The sequence below is a fragment of the Mesocricetus auratus genome, unplaced genomic scaffold (assembly GCF_017639785.1).
Source record: "Mesocricetus auratus isolate SY011 unplaced genomic scaffold, BCM_Maur_2.0 Super-Scaffold_4256, whole genome shotgun sequence".
NCBI classification, from domain to species: Eukaryota; Metazoa; Chordata; class Mammalia; order Rodentia; family Cricetidae; genus Mesocricetus; species Mesocricetus auratus.
Genome location: NW_024429182.1, coordinates 97,546,044 through 97,562,738, shown reverse-complemented (window position 1 = coordinate 97,562,738; position 16,695 = coordinate 97,546,044). Strand labels below are relative to the sequence as shown.

At 53.3% G+C, this 16,695-nt stretch overlaps 1 protein-coding gene across 2 annotated transcripts in view; it reads right to left on the bottom strand.

Moving 5' to 3' along the window:
* Positions 1–776: 776 nt before the first annotated feature.
* Positions 777–16,695, bottom strand: part of Arhgef17 (Rho guanine nucleotide exchange factor 17) — a 60,311-nt gene continuing 44,392 nt past the window's right edge. The window contains exons 4-21 of one of the 2 annotated variants that reach the window (XM_040757888.1): positions 16,211–16,327; positions 15,832–15,924; positions 15,493–15,669; positions 15,131–15,181; positions 14,769–14,878; positions 14,579–14,664; positions 12,470–12,618; positions 11,928–12,141; positions 11,358–11,431; positions 10,529–10,725; positions 10,094–10,395; positions 9,448–9,697; positions 9,127–9,213; positions 8,729–8,796; positions 8,192–8,340; positions 7,218–7,392; positions 6,868–7,137; positions 777–4,626 (exon numbers count right to left, since the gene is read on the bottom strand). In XM_040757888.1, coding sequence (XP_040613822.1) covers positions 4,430–4,626; positions 6,868–7,137; positions 7,218–7,392; positions 8,192–8,340; positions 8,729–8,796; positions 9,127–9,213; positions 9,448–9,697; positions 10,094–10,395; positions 10,529–10,725; positions 11,358–11,431; positions 11,928–12,141; positions 12,470–12,618; positions 14,579–14,664; positions 14,769–14,878; positions 15,131–15,181; positions 15,493–15,669; positions 15,832–15,924; positions 16,211–16,327 — 2,766 coding nt within the window. In that variant the 3' untranslated portion in view covers positions 777–4,429. The remainder of the gene's footprint in view (positions 4,627–6,867; positions 7,138–7,217; positions 7,393–8,191; positions 8,341–8,728; positions 8,797–9,126; positions 9,214–9,447; positions 9,698–10,093; positions 10,396–10,528; positions 10,726–11,357; positions 11,432–11,927; positions 12,142–12,469; positions 12,619–14,578; positions 14,665–14,768; positions 14,879–15,130; positions 15,182–15,492; positions 15,670–15,831; positions 15,925–16,210; positions 16,328–16,695) is intronic. The other variant, XM_005074009.4, reaches the window with a different exon arrangement.

Below are 16,695 nucleotides of genomic sequence, written 5' to 3'. Positions count from 1 at the left end.
CTAAATCCTGACCTTTGCCTCTAGCCCAAGGGATCTGCAGGAGCAGCTCCCTGAAGACATAGTGTTTGGCTTGGACTTGCTCCCTCTGTGGGATCAAGCAGGAGTTAGCCTCGGAGCAGTTGCAAGGAATATGAACCCTCCATGTGATGACATGTGACTCTGGCAGTTCTGCTCACTCCAGCTGCCCTGTGTGGCTCCCCCAGCCCCAACCTCTCCCATAGGGTGTCAAGACCTGAGCAGAGCACATGTAAATCCAGTTCTGCCTCCTGATAGGTGAGTGACCTTGAGGAAGACACTGAGTTTCCTCATCAGAAATTGTGACAATGAGCTGGAGAGATGGCTCAGAGGATAAGAGCACTACCTGTTCTTCTAGTGGTCCTGAGTTCAATACCCAGCAACCACATGGTGGCCCACAATCATCTATAAAGACATCTGGTGCTATATACATAATAAAGAAATAAATGTTAAAAAAAAAGAAATTGTGGCAACAACCTTCTAGGACCATTAAGGATTAGAGGAGCCCAGCTGTGGCTTACAGCAAGCAGCAAAAGGAAACAGAGTTTACTGTTCAGGGACATAGCCCAGTGGTAGAATGCTTGCCCGGCATGAGTAACGCCCTGGGTTCGATTCCCAGCATTGAATAAAAACCGCTGTGGTGGCACATGCTTCATATCCCAGCCTTCAGGAGGTAGAGGCCAGAGGATCGGAAGTTCAAGGTCATCCTCAGCTACAGACCCCACCTCAAAAAGCAAAAAGCCACACAGCTGCGTCTCAACTAGGTTCTCCAACATTTATTTCAATAACCATGAATTTAACATTTATCGAGCACTTATTGTATGGTGGGTGCACAGCAGGCTTGAGGATGAAGCCGAGAACATGCTGTGCCCTCGGAGCGTCCGTCCAGCTCTGCCTCCTTTCCCTCCATCTCCCCGTTCTGCACCGTGGACACTCACACCAGGCTCTTGCACCCCTCCCTGCATCAAACCCTGGTGCTACTTCCTCCTGCCCATACATGGCCTTTAAGGCTGCTCTCTATGTCTGGGAAGACCACACCCCATGGTACCTCAAGCCTGGTGGCCAGGAGTGTAAGAGCCATGAGGATGGACGCCACTTGGCCTTTACATACATTCACTGAGCTGTTCACTGGTTTGTACTTTCTCATACAAATGTTAGACATCAGTGGCTTCCTATGAAAATACTGATAACTGGGTCCGACCTAAGGTTCTCATTTAATTGGCCTTCCATGGGCCTGTGCCCCCAGAGAACTATAATGAACAGCCCATGTTGTAAAACATGTTTTAGGGGAGGCAGTTCTTCCAGGAGCCTCCCCTGGGGTGAGCCTGAGGCCTGTTCCCTCAGGACCTCCCTAGTCACAGCCAACTGGCACAGGCTGAGCGCCCGACCCAAAAGGCACCTGTCCTCAGGCCAGCCCAGGATCTGGAAGGTGGTCTCCCGAATGGCAGTGCAATGGCCAGCCCTATTCCCACTGAAGTGCTTGTGTCGGGCGGACGGTACAGACCCAGCCCTGCAATCTAGCGAGGAAGGGGAAGTCAGCTCTTGGCCTCTTTCAAGAAACCCTACGGTAGCAGAAACAGTTGAAGCACCAAGGGTGACAGCCACTGATGGAAACGTAACAACTGGACTAGTGGCAGGCAGGTAGGGGCCTGAGGTGGGTCTTCAACGTCTAGATCACCGGGCCCGGTGATTGCCAGGTCAGGTCTCTAGTCACGGACATGCTTTTGATTTTAGGCCTACTGTGAACCTGTACATACCCTGTGGTGTTGAAGACCCAGCAGATCCCTGAAGGGTGTGTGTGAGTTGTAAATCATACACCCACACTGTCCCCCTTTCTTTTCCTGTTTTGGGTGTGTGTGTGGGGGCAGACAAGATCTTGCCATGTAGACCAAGTCGTTGGTTTTGTTTCGTTTTGAGATGGGAATGGGTCTCACTATATAGCACTGGTTTGCTTAGTACTTGTAGGTAGACCAGGCTGGCTTTCAACTCACAGAAGTATACTTGCCACTGACTCCCTAGTGCTGGGATTACAGGCAGATACCATCAACCCCTGGTCCAAGCTGGTTTTGAATTCAAGATCATCTGACCTCAGCCTTCCCACGTGTCAAGCACAGTCTGTCAACTGAACTACCCTTTGAGACCAGAAACTTGCTCATCATAAATTTATTCTTTGGTGTGTTTTGCCTACATGTAGGTCTGTGGCCATGTGTGTGTGCAGTGCCCTGAAGGCCAGAAGAGACTTCTGATCCCTTGGGATGGGAGTTACAGTTGTGAGCAGTCATGCAGGTGCATGGGATTGAACCTGGGTCCTCTGGAAGAGTAGTCATCGCTCTTAATCACTAAATTATTATTGTTCCAGTCCCAGAAACTGAATTTTCTTTTGGCAGTCATCTGGATTGGACTGAGCAGAGATGTCACATGACCAAATATCCTTTGTTGTGAGGGCCACCTCAAGTCCCATGGGAACACCATGAGAGGGGCTCTTTGTCCCTAAGAGTGGGCCATGTTGCTGGGCATTTGCATCCTTTGCAGTTGAGTTTAATGGCAAACCTTTTTGGGCCAGAATCAGACAGACTAGTTCTGCTCCATAAGAGCCTTAGATAGGACCTCTACTGTTCTGGTTCCTTGACCGTTGCTTGTCTGTTTCAGACTCCCATGCCCAGACCTAGACTGACTTGGAAGCTTTTGATTGATAAACTACTGATATGTGTACGATTTGTAGGTAATTCTAACATTCAGAATCCTTTGTTTTTTTGAGGAAACTGAAGTCCAGACAGGCATAGGGCTGCTCATGAAATGCAGCAAGTTGGCACTGACCTATGGCTCCAGCACTCTTCTTCATCTGCTCCCTTCAGTTACGTGAGTCAGAGTCAGGAAGCCCTCATCCCTGGGGAGACAGAGCCCTGAGGTGGCTGGCAGTAGACCATTACGGCCAAGGCCGAGGGGGAGTCCATCATTTGGTGTTTCTATTTATTGACTCTTTAAATTTCATCATCCGAGGAGAGTTAATACATGACTATTTGGTAGCAAGAGAAACATAATCTAAGACTGCAATGACCCACCCACCCCAAAGAAAAACAAAATCAAACAAACCCTATCTGAAACCAGACCTTTGGAGTTGTAGCTGAAGCAAGGGGCTGAGGGTCAGGGTGGATCCCTGCAGCCTGGAGGTGAGGGAGAGACTGCCCCAAAGTGGAAACTTTCCCATTTTTAAAAGGCTGTGTCTAAGCTGGGCGGTGGTGGCGCACGCCTTTAATCCCAGCACTCGGGAGGCAGAGGCAGGTGGATCTCTGTGAGTTCGAGGCCAGCCTGGTCTACAGAGCGAGCTCCAGGACAGCCTCCAAAACAATACAGAGAAACCCTGTCTGGAACCCCCCCCAAAAAAAGGCTGTGTCTAGTTTCTCAACTTTGGGGGTGGGGCTCTTCCTAAAGGGCCTGCCCCTGGCAGGATGGGGTGTTTAGAGAGGGATTCGATTCAGTGGTCAGAGAAAGGGAACTCACAGGTCCACCCCCAAGGTGACCATCGTGCCAGTGCATAAGACATGGGGAGGCAGGAGCTGAGGCTAGGGCCAGCTGTGAGGAGGGAAGGCCCTTTTCTCTTACCTGAGAAAGCCCTGTCCCAGACCCACCAATGCTCCCAAATTAAGGAACCTTAGGCACCACCACCTTGGAAACGCTGAAGCTAGGAAACTGCCCAGTGAGAGTCACTGCCCCTTGGTGGTCGGTCTGAATGTCTGAGGGCACTTGAGCAAATTGCTTCTGGATTAGGGTGGGTAGCCTGTCAGGGAGGGTTAGGACAGTGTCGCAGTGCCCTGAACATGCAGAGTGAATGTGAGTGTGTGAGAGAGTGTGTCTGTGTCTGTGTGTGTAACGGATGGGCATTGGTCCTTCTAGGAAAGCTTGGTTAGGGCTCCAGGGTGGCCTCTCACACAGGAACAGGCTTTGATCCTCCTGTCATTTCCTCACATCACGCCCTGCCCCAGGTCACTGCATAAATAAGTGCTTTGGAAAGTATTCATCTAAAAAGTAACATAAATACTGTACATAGGAAAGGATGCTGTCCCTTAGCGTTCCCACTGCCCCAGAAAACCCTCCACATATTGCACATGGCCTCCCCAGCCCTGTGGGGTCCAGGCCCAGCTGTGTCTTTGGTAGAAGCTTCAGGGACAGAGGTCCTGGCAGTCCCCACATCTCCACCCTGGTCCCAAACGGGAGCCCCAGGGCAGTCAGCAGGTAGGAGAGGCCTCGGCCTGGCTGGCAGTGTTCTACCAGGAATGCTTCCACAAAGACGAGAGTGTGTCCAGATGGCATGCCCCTACTTGGACACTCTGCTCAAGGTCTGCATGTGGCCTGGGAAGAGACGGGCAGGCTGAGGGCAGACGGACAGGGGAGTCCTGGGCCACCGTGGGCAGGCTCACACCCTCCATAGGAGGAGGTGGTTTGTGCTGTCGTCTCGGCCCACCGTCTCACTACTGCTGACACCCCCGCTGCTCAGTCGGAAGTCCTCATAGCCATCACCACCACTGATGACCAGCATTTTAGGCCTGGCTGAGGTGGGGCTTCGGTGCCTAGGGGAGTCCCGGTGATCCAGGGATGGCAGCTTCTCAGGGCCTGAGGAACAAGGAGGAGGATCGGTCAACCTGAGGCAGCTGTAGCTTCATGCCCTATCATTTCTTGAACTCTGCATCCCAGCAGCTAGTAAGACACACACACTTCCTGTTAACTAAGGGTTCCCATAGCAGAAGAAAAGCCCACTCTCTTGGCAGTCATCCTTATCTCCTGTGTGTGCGATCACGCACATGTGCATTTATGCTTTCTGTGTATGGTGATACACATACATATTCATGTGGATATGTGTGCATACAGCGTACATGCATGTATGTGGAGGCCAAAGGTGCCTGGAACTCACTCTGTAGACCAGGCTAGCCTAGAGTTCCACCTGCCTGTACCTCCCAAGGGCAGGGGCTAAGCTTTGTGCCACCACCTTCAGCTTTTTACTCTTTAAAAGAATTTCTTTCTTTTCTTTTTTCTGACACAGGGTTTCTCTGTGTAACAACTCTGGCTGTCCTGGCACTCACTCTGTAGACCAGGCTGGCCTCAAACTTTCAGAGATCCACTTGTCTCTGCTTCCTGAGTGCTGGGATTAAAGGTGTGCACCACTAACCGGCTGCTTAAAGGAATTTCTAAAGATTTATTTGTATTTGTGTGTTTGTGTGTATGTGTGTGAGAAAGAGAGAGAGTGTGTGTGTGAGAGAGAGAGTGTGTGTGTAACTGACGAGCGAGCGAGCGAGAGAGAGAGAGAGAGAGAGAGAGAGAGAGAGAGAGAGAGAGAGCGAGCGCGTGTGTGTACCTGACTAGGCCAAATGAGGCCATTGGAGTCCCTGGAGCTGGAGTTACAGGTGGCTGTAAGCAGCTTGATTTGAGCATTGGGAACTGGTCGCTGGCCCTCTATATGAGTGTAGTGCACATGTTACCGGTTCATTCATTTTCTCTCTATCTTCTGTTTCTGTTTTTGTTTGGGGACTGATCCCAGAGCCACGTGCATGCAAAGCTCTTTCCTATAACAGGAATATGCTAAGCGCTGCGTTCCTCTGGAGTGTACACCTCCCACTCACCTTAAGGACGAGCTCACTGTAAGAGGCGGGTCAGTGTGTGCAGGCAGCAGCGCTGTCCACCTCGTGCTTATGCGGCTCTGGACTGCATCGTTTTCTCTTGCCCTCCACCTAATCTTGTGTTTTATTCATCATGGCTCTAAGAGCGATAGGCTGTGCCGTTAGAGCCATAGGCTGTGCCGTTAGAGCCGTTTATAAATGCCATATAGCATAGCTGTGTGGGCGTGTGCCACCCAGGGTTCTGTGAGTGATCTGTGATGTACACACAGCAATGCTATCGTCCAAGCACACAGCTCTCTGAACATGTGCTACTGCTCTGTGATGCAGAATTGCATCCGACGTACTCTCCGGTTAACGTGGCTCGAGCCTTTTCTCAGTTCACAGAGCTTTCGACTCAGGCTTCACTGTCGCCTGACTTCCTGTTACTTCTCTTGGAACAAGGGTTCTTGTCCTCCAAAGCAAGAATTTGCTCATCATGACCTCTGTCAAGTGCCTCATTTTCCTGCTGTTTCACTTTCTAGTCCTACTTCCGGCCCTATATGCCACTGTGTATTCTCTTTTCTGGTGCTATTTCTTTCTTTTCTTTCTTTCTTTCTTTTTTTTTTTTTTTTGAGACAGGGTTTCTCTGTATTGTTTTGGAGGTTGTCCTGGAACTCACAGAGATCCGCCTGCCTCTGCCTCTTTAATCTGTTGGGATTAAAGGCATGCGCCACCAATGTCTGGCTCTGGTGCTATTTCTATTTCCTGTCCTGGACATCACTTCCCGAGTCCATTTCCTGCCTTATACCCTGTTTCCAGCTCTGCTTTACCTCCTGGTATATTCAGAAACACATACAACAGGATAGATTTCCCACGGACATATTTGCCCCTTATTAGCTTATAGCTCACTGCCAGTCTCCTACGCCATGTCCCTGGACAACACCTCACGCACATGCACAGGAGAGCACACAGTTTCATCTGGGGACTCTGCAGTCTATTTCTTTTTCTTTTTTTTTTCTTTCTTTTTTTGGTTTTTCGAGACAGGGTTTCTCTGTATTGTGTTGGAGGCTGTTAGTCGAGCCTGGCCTCAAACTCACAGATGATCCGCCTGCCTCTGCCTCCCGAGTGCTGGGATTAAAGGTGTGCGCCACCACCGCCCGGCCTGCAGTCTATCTTATAACGGGCTTCACTTCCAGCTTTTCCACCCTCTTAGAGCCTCCCCCAGCAGACCCCTGGTCGGGAGTGGAAGGTGCAAACCCACCTGTATCTGGGGGAGGCAGCGGGGTTGGACAGAGAAGGTCGAAGCCATCAGGCAGCTGGACTGCTGCCAGGAAGCGGACATGGCCAGTGTGCCCCTGGCCTAGGCCAGCGGGGCTGAGAGGAGCTCGTGGGCAGCTGACGGTACTTGGAGAGGTGGGCATCGTCAGCACAACCCCAGCACTGGTGCCCACCCACAGTAGCTCCTCACACACCAGCAGCGCCGTGATCCTCAGGCAGGCTGCCTTGTGCTGCCGGATGATGGCGTCCGAGCCTGGGGGAGAAACAGCATCATTGGTCCTGGAGGCTGACCCTGTCTGAGCCTCCCCCTGGACGGGAGTGAGAGGTCAGTACCTGCCAGCATCCTGTGCACAGGAGGGGTGACATCTACCTCCGCCAGCTGCTCAAAGGTGTCTGGATGGTAGAGACAAACGTGGGCACTCCCTTTTAGGGTCACCCACACACCCAAGCTGGAATCGACCATGCAAGCCACACTTCGGCTGGAGTCCTGCCCCACGTAGAATGTGTGCTATAGGGGAGGAGGGCAGAGATCAGGCAGTAGTTGGCAAAGCTGCCTGGGGTCCTTCTGCCTGAACCCCACCACTGCCCATTCCACACATAGCTCCCCACAAACCTCTCTAGATACCGGCCCAGACTGACAGCTGAGGCAGTCCTGGTCCTGGGTTCTGGGTGGTCAGTTTCAAAGCTTGCCCACTTAACCCTCCAGAAGTAAAAAGGGGTGCCCTCTCCCTACGAAACTTGAGTGACTAAAGCTTGTGTGGGTTTAAGGCCAGTCATTGGTCTCTCCCCGGACAGATGGGGAAGTGTTAGCCTAGGAGGAAAAAGGTCACACCCTAAAAAGGCCCATGGTCAGTCACATACCAGGCTAGTCGCAGAGCCAGGGCCTGACCCCAAGCCTCAATTCAGTCAATGAACCCCAAGGAAATCTGTGGCCCCTAGTTACTGCCTATGCCGGAAACTTATGGTTTGTATGTAAACAAAGCAGGACGAAAGGCTAAAAGTTTATGTTAAGGGATGGTGACATCAGGAAGGACCCTTCTGTCCCTCAAAGATCCCAGTGTTGCACTGACAAGACATAAGGAGTAGGAATGAGGAATTCTAATGCTTACGGAGATTTGCTGTCGTCCTCATTAGCTAGAGTGGAAATGAGGGTCAGAGAAGGGTAGAGATTGGCCTGGTAAGAAAGAGAGCTCAGGGAAAGGTCCAAACCTCTCAGCAGGATGCTTCTCTGTCCCGCTGGCTTTATCTCCCTCTCCTGTGACCCCAGCTTGCCCCAAATCACCAATTCCGTCCACCACCCTTGCTACCTCCAGCTGCAGTGAGTCAGGGCTCAGGACAAGGACCCGGTTCTGGCAGCCACACCACAGTCGTCCACCCACAGACACCATCTTGGTGACGGGGCTCCCTGGAGCACCCAGAGTCATCGACTTGAAGTTCTGGGAGTCCCAGAAACGCCCTAGAGGAGGAATGGGTTAAAGAAAACATAAAATATGTCTCAGCATTCCCTGAAAAGAAACCTGAATGCTCCCATTTATTTTGATTTTTGGTTCTAGAGACAACGTTTCTTTGTGTAGTTTTGGAACTGTCCTGGAACTCGCTCTGTAGACCAGGCTGGCCTCGAACTCACAGATCCACTGCCTCTGCCACTCCAGGGCTGGTATTAAAGGTGTGAGCCACCACTACCTGGCGAACACTCTCGTTTATAGGAGAAGATATGGGGATCCTGAGAGTTGCCCAAAGCCTCATATACGTCTGGGCCTGTGGCCCACAAGTTCCCATTTGTCCAGTAGAGAGCCCAGTTACCACCAAGGGCATAAGGGTGGAAGGGTGTGTGGGGCACATACCTGCTTCCCTTTGGTAGACCACAAGTTCTCCATTGGCCAAAGACACAAACACCTGGTTGTTCAGATACCTGAGAAAAAGGAAATAGGGTTGCATTTCCAGAGGTTGAAGCGGGCATCCTGGGGCCAAGGGACTCGCGGGTACAATGGCTCTGGTCTCAAGAGCTCACCTCTTTCTAGTCTTTACTCTCAAGGTGTGTGTGGGGGGAGGGGCCCCGAGGCTGAGAAGTAGCAGTGACATACCCACGTTAACAGTGTGGAGGGTGCACAGCTGGCCTCGGTGCAGGCCTCTGTTCTGCGTCTCCCCCGGAAGAGGGGCCAGCAGAGGGGGCAGATGCCCTGAGGTGGCCTATATGCTGGCAAAGGAGACTCTGGGTGGGAAGGGCAACCTGGGGCCTTACAGGATGCAGGTCACAGAGGCCGCGTGCTGGAGCTTCATGCTGTTCCTGCGGTCACGAATGCTGTCAGAGGACTGGTAGACGTGGACACTGTGGGTTAGGGGGGCATCTGTGACAAGCCGTCAGATCCACCAGCCCCAGGAGTCATCCCTTCACCTTTTTATGCCTCCTCCCCGCCTTCCCTACACCAGGTACCGACCGGTGTACTGGCTTCTCCTGTGTCTCAGGCCCTCTGCATCCCCAGCTAGCAGGACCCCCAAGACTAGCTCCACCCCTCCGCCCCCCACTTCTGCTTCAGGCCACCAGACCTTTCCCTGCCCCTACCAGCCATCCTCAGTGCCCAGCCACACGGAGCTCTGGTAGGCCTCTGGATCCACACTCAGCAGGTCCTCAAGGCTGCCCCTTGTGAACGAACCACGGCTGGAGCGGCGAAGGGCTCTCCCATCCATTGGGCTGGTGCCACAGGGACCACCTGGCCCAAAGGAGCCCGACAGTGACAGGAAGCCAGGCTCCTGCTCTTCTTCAGAGCTGGTTGTCTCTGCAGTGGCCTCCTTGGAGCTTGGGGTCTCCTCATCTGAAAAGACAAAGGCCTCTATCTGTATTTCCCTCCACCAGGCAGAAATCTAACATCTCTGTAGGCCTCTCTGTGTCCTCCTGGTTACATCCTTCCTTTGTCTGGAAGGATGTGCTAAGGCCTTTCCCCTGCTCACTCTCAGCACATACCACCGGTCCCAGTCCTCGTCAGGCCATCGTAAGTCCAGCCACACCCGTATGGAGGGACTAGCTACGTACCCAATGTCCGTCTCCCTCCCCTTGACAGTGTACTCTAAGGTCTCCATGATCCCCACCTGTGGGACTGACTTGCCTTCTGAGTCCTCACTATTACAATCCCTCTAGTGAACTGATTCCAGTGTCTGCCTCCATTGGTGTCTCCTCCCCCACCGCTCCCTCAGTTCCCACCCACACTCACTGCCGAAGCTGGAGGAGATGGTGGATTGGCTGGCTTGGCTCTGCAGGGTCCCGGAGGGGCTGGGTGAAGATTCGTCATCAGAGTCACTGTCAAAGGGCACCAATTCAGCCTGGGGGTCACTCTTGGCAGGACCTGGATCCATCTCCAGGCCAGATCCTGAGATGGAAATGTGCAGGCAAGGCTGAGGTCCCGGCTCGGCCAGGGCTGCTGCCTCCTCATCGGCTGTGGCCTCGACATCTAGCTCGGGCCCGGTGGGCTCCAGGGTGGTCTCTGGGGGACTCCTCGAGGGCTCTGGCTGCTCTCTAGAGACAAAGGGAACACGAACCGCCCCTAGGAAGCACCCCAGATAGCTTCCCAACCTGACCCCGCCCACCCAGGACAACCTTAGGGTGTACTGGGCCAGAAGTTGGTCTCCGAGGCTCACCAGGGCCTTACCGCGGGCGACGCTGCAGACCCGGCACGGCTCCAATACAGAGAATGCGGGCGGAGCAAACGGCAATGCAGGCCTCCACGTCTGGTTCTGCTCTCAAGCTTAGCAGGCACACCTGACCCACGTAGCCATCACTGTTGCAAACCCACACCTCTGGCGCTGGCTCTGGGCAGCTGCTGAGGGTGGGGGCAGCACAGGAAAACTGGGAAACCCCGATGGACAGGGAAAAGGGAAAGTTAGAACTGTGCCGGTATCTTGCTCTACCACAGACACCAGCAGAACAGACGGATGGCAGGCTTGCATATATCTCTTATACCAAATGCACTATGCTAATGATATGAACAGCATCCAAACCTGTATGTAACACATACATGTCCCTTGAATAGGACCATGGATGTACGCACCTATTAATATGTGATGCTAGTACTACTGGTTAGGTATGAAAATGCAAAAAGCACATGAACTAGGCTTCACATCTACAGTCTTATGTTCAAATGCACACGCCCATATTCATGATACACACACAGTGTGCACATGCATATACTCAGACCCAAGGAGCAATCACAATGTTTCCAAAACAAAAATTTATACACAAGCAGCTTTTTTTATTTGTTTGTTTCTTTTGTTTTGTCTTTCAAGACAGGGTTTCTCTGTAGCTTTGGAGTCTATCCTGGAAATCACTCTGTAGGCCAGGCTGTCCTGGAAATCACAGAGATTCGCCTATCTCTGCCTCCCCGAGTGCTGAAATTAAAGGCCTGCGCCATCACCACCCCTACCCACATGTAGCTTTGAACAGATAATATCTACACAGCCCACACGCACACGCACACACACCTGCATGCCACTGCGAGTTTTCATGATGGGGATGGCCTTCAGGAACTCGGGATCTAGACAGCTTTTACTGGATGCTGTAGCAGAGGAGACAGGGCAGAGGAAGACACCCCTGCTTAGCACCCACCTTACTCTGCCTCTGCTTCCACCCCCATCCCATTTCCTCCCGTCTGTCAGAGTCTCCCAAGGGTGGGCCCGCCAGATGAGAGGTTATGGGTTACACTGTTTGCTCTTGGCCTCAGTCTCCTCTTCTGTACGATGAGGGAATAGTCCTGGGTCTCTAAGCTATGGAATTAACCAAAAATTTTCCAGGACTCAGTCATACTGAGGAGGAGCAGATTCTTGGCTGTTCAGGCCTATGTTGGGGTCCCTGTCCTAACATGACTCTGTCTGGGAACCCCTCCCAGTGAGAAGCTGGGAGTCACAGCCTCCTGGCTCACTGAAACGGTCTCAGTCCACCCATCCTAATCAGCTGCTGGCAGAGAGGACACCGTAGTTGAGGGAGTTCTGGCTTCTAAAGTCGGGACTGCCCAGAGGCTCTGAGAGGAGACACCGGCATGAACCCTGGCTCACCCAGCTTCCTCTTGGCCTCATCGAAGGCCTGCTCAAAGCCCAGGCGGGCATCAGGGTGGGGAAACTCAAAGATGAAGGAGTCGGTGCCCTCGGGCCGGGTGGCACACAGCTCCAGCTTGGTGGGCGGGAAGGAAAGCGAGTAACACAACGCCTGCTTTTCCGACAGGTCCCGGTGCATGGCGGCAGAGAGGTCCCTCAGCGCATCATCCAGACTCTGTGGGAAAAGAGCCCGGGCCTCAGGCCGAGGTCTCCCCCACCACACGAGCATCTGCACTTAGGAATATGAGGACCTGCCTCTCCCCTCAGACAGTGGAAGGCTGCTTCCTCCCACCAGACAGGGCTGGGCCTCTCTCCTGGTTAGATGTCTCCTCCCTCAGACCTGGGACCTGTCACTTCCCTTAAGTGGGAGCAAGACTATAATTTTCCCCTTCAGATAAGTGACGGGACCAACTGCTCCCTCGGGCAAATGCCAAGACTGTCTCTCCCTCAGACAAGGTCAGGAGAAGCCCCAGCCCAACCCTGCCTTAGCTCAGGGCACAGACCTGATGGGGGAAGCCGAGGCTCTCTGAGAGCTTGCTCATTTGGCTCAGGGTGGCCAGGTCCTCATCCAGGCGGCTGATGGCTTTTTGGATATTCTCCCGATTGGTGGTTTGAGATGCCCCTGGCAGGGACAGAGGAGAGTCGAGGACACCTAAGACAAGGTCAGACTTGGACAGCCACAGTTCCCTTACTGCATGGCCTGTGGCTGGACATGAGACAGGTCTAGCAAATGGAGAGTTTCCAGACCGAGCTCTCAGAAACAAGGTTAGCAGGCAGCTTCCAGAAAAGTCCCAGGCCTGGGAGGAGGGGACTGCGCTTGATTTAGGAGCACAAGCACAAGATGCCAGGACCCTTGGAGAGCTTTCTAGAAGGGTATAGATAGCTCAGCAGGTTATGTGAGCTCCAGGAGACACTGGGGTACGGCCGTGGTGCAGCTCATGGTGGACTTCCCAAGCAGACAGAGCCCTGGCAGTCCGATCTACTGACGGAGAGACTTGCCTCCCCAGAAAGGAGGTCACAAGGAAGTGGCACCCTGACTGCCTGGTCTTCTCCCACAGCTGACCATCCCAAGCCCTATAGGTCAGATCAGAATGTCACCTCACTGCCTCGGGTGTACATCCACTCCAGACTATCGGACCGTAACGGGGACGGTGTCTTCACTGCTAGGCTAGGCAGTAAGTATTGAAATCAAGGGACAGGAAGTTGTTCTCTCTTTGCTCTTTCCTAAATGACAGGTTTTGCTATCCTCTCTGCTCCTGTTTATACAGTACAGATGGGCAGCTGTCACAGGTCACAGAGTGGTGAGAAGACCATGGGGTCATGACAGCACTCCAGAGGAATGGGTTCTGAGACTGGCAAGGGATGTGTGGGAGGGCCCTGTGGCCAGGGACCCTAGAGAGACACGGACAGTCTGTTGGGGACGGACACGGGGTTGGCAGGGAGGTGTCCCCACCATGGACACATACTCTGATACTGCTGCAGAGTAGGGCCGTGTACCCAACAGGCCAAGCCTTGCAATACCTGGCCACAGTTAAAAGTTTGCGTCTCCCCAGAGTTTATATGTTGAAATGCTGCTCCAATATTGGTGTAGGGGGTGACAAAGTCATGTGGGTAATGTCCTCATGAGTAGGATTCATGCTTTTAATCCCAGCACTCAGAAGGCAGAGGCAGGCAGATTTCTGTGAGTTCAAGGCCAGTCTGATCTACAGAGCGAGTCAGCACTATATGGTCTGAATAAAACAAAATCCGGGACAGCTCATTTAACCCTTTCACCTAGTTAGGACACATATGAGGAACAGGCCCCTCAGCAGACACCAGACAGGCCTGTGTCTTATCTTATACTGGAATGTTCCAGAACTGGGGGCAATAAATTCCTGCTTGCATAATACCTGGTCTTGGTGTTTGGTTTTGTTGTTATTGTTGTTACATGGATCCAGGCTAAAACAGTCTCCTATGGCTTCTCCTACTCCCTCTCCTACTCCAAAGCCATGCTCTCTTCCACTCCTATCCTGCTTTATTCCTGGCCACACAGATGAATAGCCAGGAGCGGGTCATTCTGTCACTGCTCTGTTTCCTGAGAGGAGAAGAGGTGGACTTGGTCCTCACATGGGGCCCTGTGGGACAACCTGGTTCATCTGAGGCCACCTCTCAGACAGGCTCAGAGTCAGTTCTGGAGTGACAAACCAGCAGAGGATTTGAAGTGTGGTGGTGAGACAGCAAGATGGGATGAAGACAGAGAGCCTCAGGGTGTCCTGCTTCTGGAAGGTTCAGTCCCAAGCCACCAGCCTCCTTAACCAATCCCTTCATCAGGGCTCTGCTTCTCGGTGTTAAGCGGGAATGGTACCCCACCAGCTAACAGCAGGTGTTCAAACGGTAGCTAACTCAGTGGCTGACTACAGTTACAGGTAAGTCTTGTGGGGGAATGGTTTGCATGGATACCTGGATCTGGCTGCATGGACACTAACCTTCAAAACCAGCCCCTCATTTGGGATGCAAAGTGAGGCAGAAAAACAGGAAAACTGACAGACAGGCAGCCAGAGCTCAAAGAGGGACTTCTTGGAGGAAGAACCCAACACCAGGATCTCTTTCTGACAGACTCAAGTCGGCCTCACCTTTGATGATGTCTGTGGCTTCCAGCGGCAGCTTCCACAGCATCTTGTACTTGCTGGCCGTATCGATGACGCTGGCTGCCGTGTACCTGTGGGTAGCCAATGGGGTGCTCTGGCTGGGGCAGGGAGTAGAGCCCACAATAGATCAATGGCTCTCCTGCCTGCACCACCCAGCCCCACCCTGGCCACTCACAGGCTCATGGAGCTGCGCCGTAAGGAGCCTGACTTCCTTTTCAGGGTGGTACAGACAATGAGGTCGGTGAATAGGAAGAGGGATCGGTCCTTCTTGCCTCCAATTGCTTTCTGTAGGATCCAAAGTGGGATTCAGGCAGAGTGTGTACAGTCCAGAGGCCTGCCCGCGGGCCCCTAGTGCCCACATGGGCAGCAAGTCCCGGGGAGGGGGAGAGCTCTCCTCCACTTTATGTTCAGTCAGGACTCTTCCAGGGCTCCCGCTGTGGTTGGGGGAGATCAGGGACCTGAGGGCAGCAGGCACCAGAGGAGTGAGCTTGGGTAGGTGGGGGTACACAGGGGAGCAGCCAACGGTATACTTCTTACCACTTCAGTAACCATCTCCTGCCTCAGGAACCGCCGCAGGGGGGCCTGGAGCTGTGGGCAGGAGAAACAAGGGAGTCTTAAAAACTAATTATTAATCCATTGACCCCACAGTGACCTGGCTGGCGCACTCTGTAAGCCAGGTCAACTGGCGCAAAGTCCCGTCCTCTCTCACATCGAATGCACTGCCAGGCCAGGGACACAAGGTCAGACAGAGGAGGAGGACACAGAGGGTGGGGCACTGTGGTCACAGAATCAAGTTCACCACAGGCCCTGACGTGGATGTGTATGGGCGCAGTCTCGGTGACAGAGGCAGACACAGACAGACAGGAGTGGGATGGAGCCTGGCCGGGTGGGGCACATACATCCTCCATGCCCTCAATGTGGGCTTCGATCTCCTGCAGCACACGGGCATGGCGCTCCGCCTCCTCAGCGCTCTTCACTCCCTTGTTGATGCGCTCGGCCACCTGCTTGATGTTCCGCTGAGCATCCAACAGGAGTGGGTGGTCTGGATGGTCTTCCGGTGTGTGTTTCAGAAGGTCCTGGGGTGGAATGGGGCCCTGCTTAGCTGCCCTTGAGGCGTTAGACTGACTGCTGGAGCAGGGGCGACTACCGGTAGGCATCCTGTCTGGAGTCTGAGAACAGACACGCACCCCCACCCCCACTCCATGCTTGCCCGCCTGCACAACCAGCCCCTTGCCTACCTTCACCAGAAGCTCATATCGTGGGATCCTCTGCACAGGCTTGATCATGAGGTCGGACAGAGCCTGCTTTTCCTTGTTCTCACGCATGCTTTGCTGAAACCAAGGCAGAGCGGAGGGAGTCCCCATGTGAGGAATGACACGCCAGGAAGAGACAGGCTCCTAGCTGTCCCTCCAGCTGAGCTCAGGCAGAGCGGAGGGAGTCCCCACGTGAGGAACGACATGCCAGGAAGAGACAGGCTCCTAGCAAGTCCCGCCAGCTGAGCTCAGGGGCAAAGGCCGACACACTCGCTGGCACTGTGGTGCTAAGGTCAAGAGCTCCTGGGATGCCCCAGGGCTAGCCTGAGGTAGTCTATCTCCATCTCTACCCCAGTCCACATACCTCCAAGAACTTGAGAAAGGCCGGTCTTGCCTCCTTAGCCACACGCACAGCATCCTTTGCATTGAGGAAGTTATCAATATAGGCCGAATAAATGTTCACCAAGACATCTTTGGAGAACTGTGGGTGAGGAGACAGGTTAGGCAGGCTCAGGTGTTCCTGACGTGCTTCACCCTGTCCTAGCGTCCACCCATTTAACTTGAAATGGTCAGGCATGACCTACTCTGTCTAAATGTGTATGTGTTGCATGTATGACACACGCCTGAATGAACAGATACGGTATATCTTTTGTGTGTTTGTGTGTAAGCACATGTACATGTGCCTGGGTGCGTGCTGAGCCCACACCTGGTTTGCTCGCTTCTGGACAGTCTATCACCCCCATCAAATGAGCCTGGCAAGCCTCAGACCCCTGTGATGGGAATGAGCAAACCCACAGTAGTGTTGGGACTCCACCAGGAACACCCTTCCCAGCCCAGCCAACCCCCTCT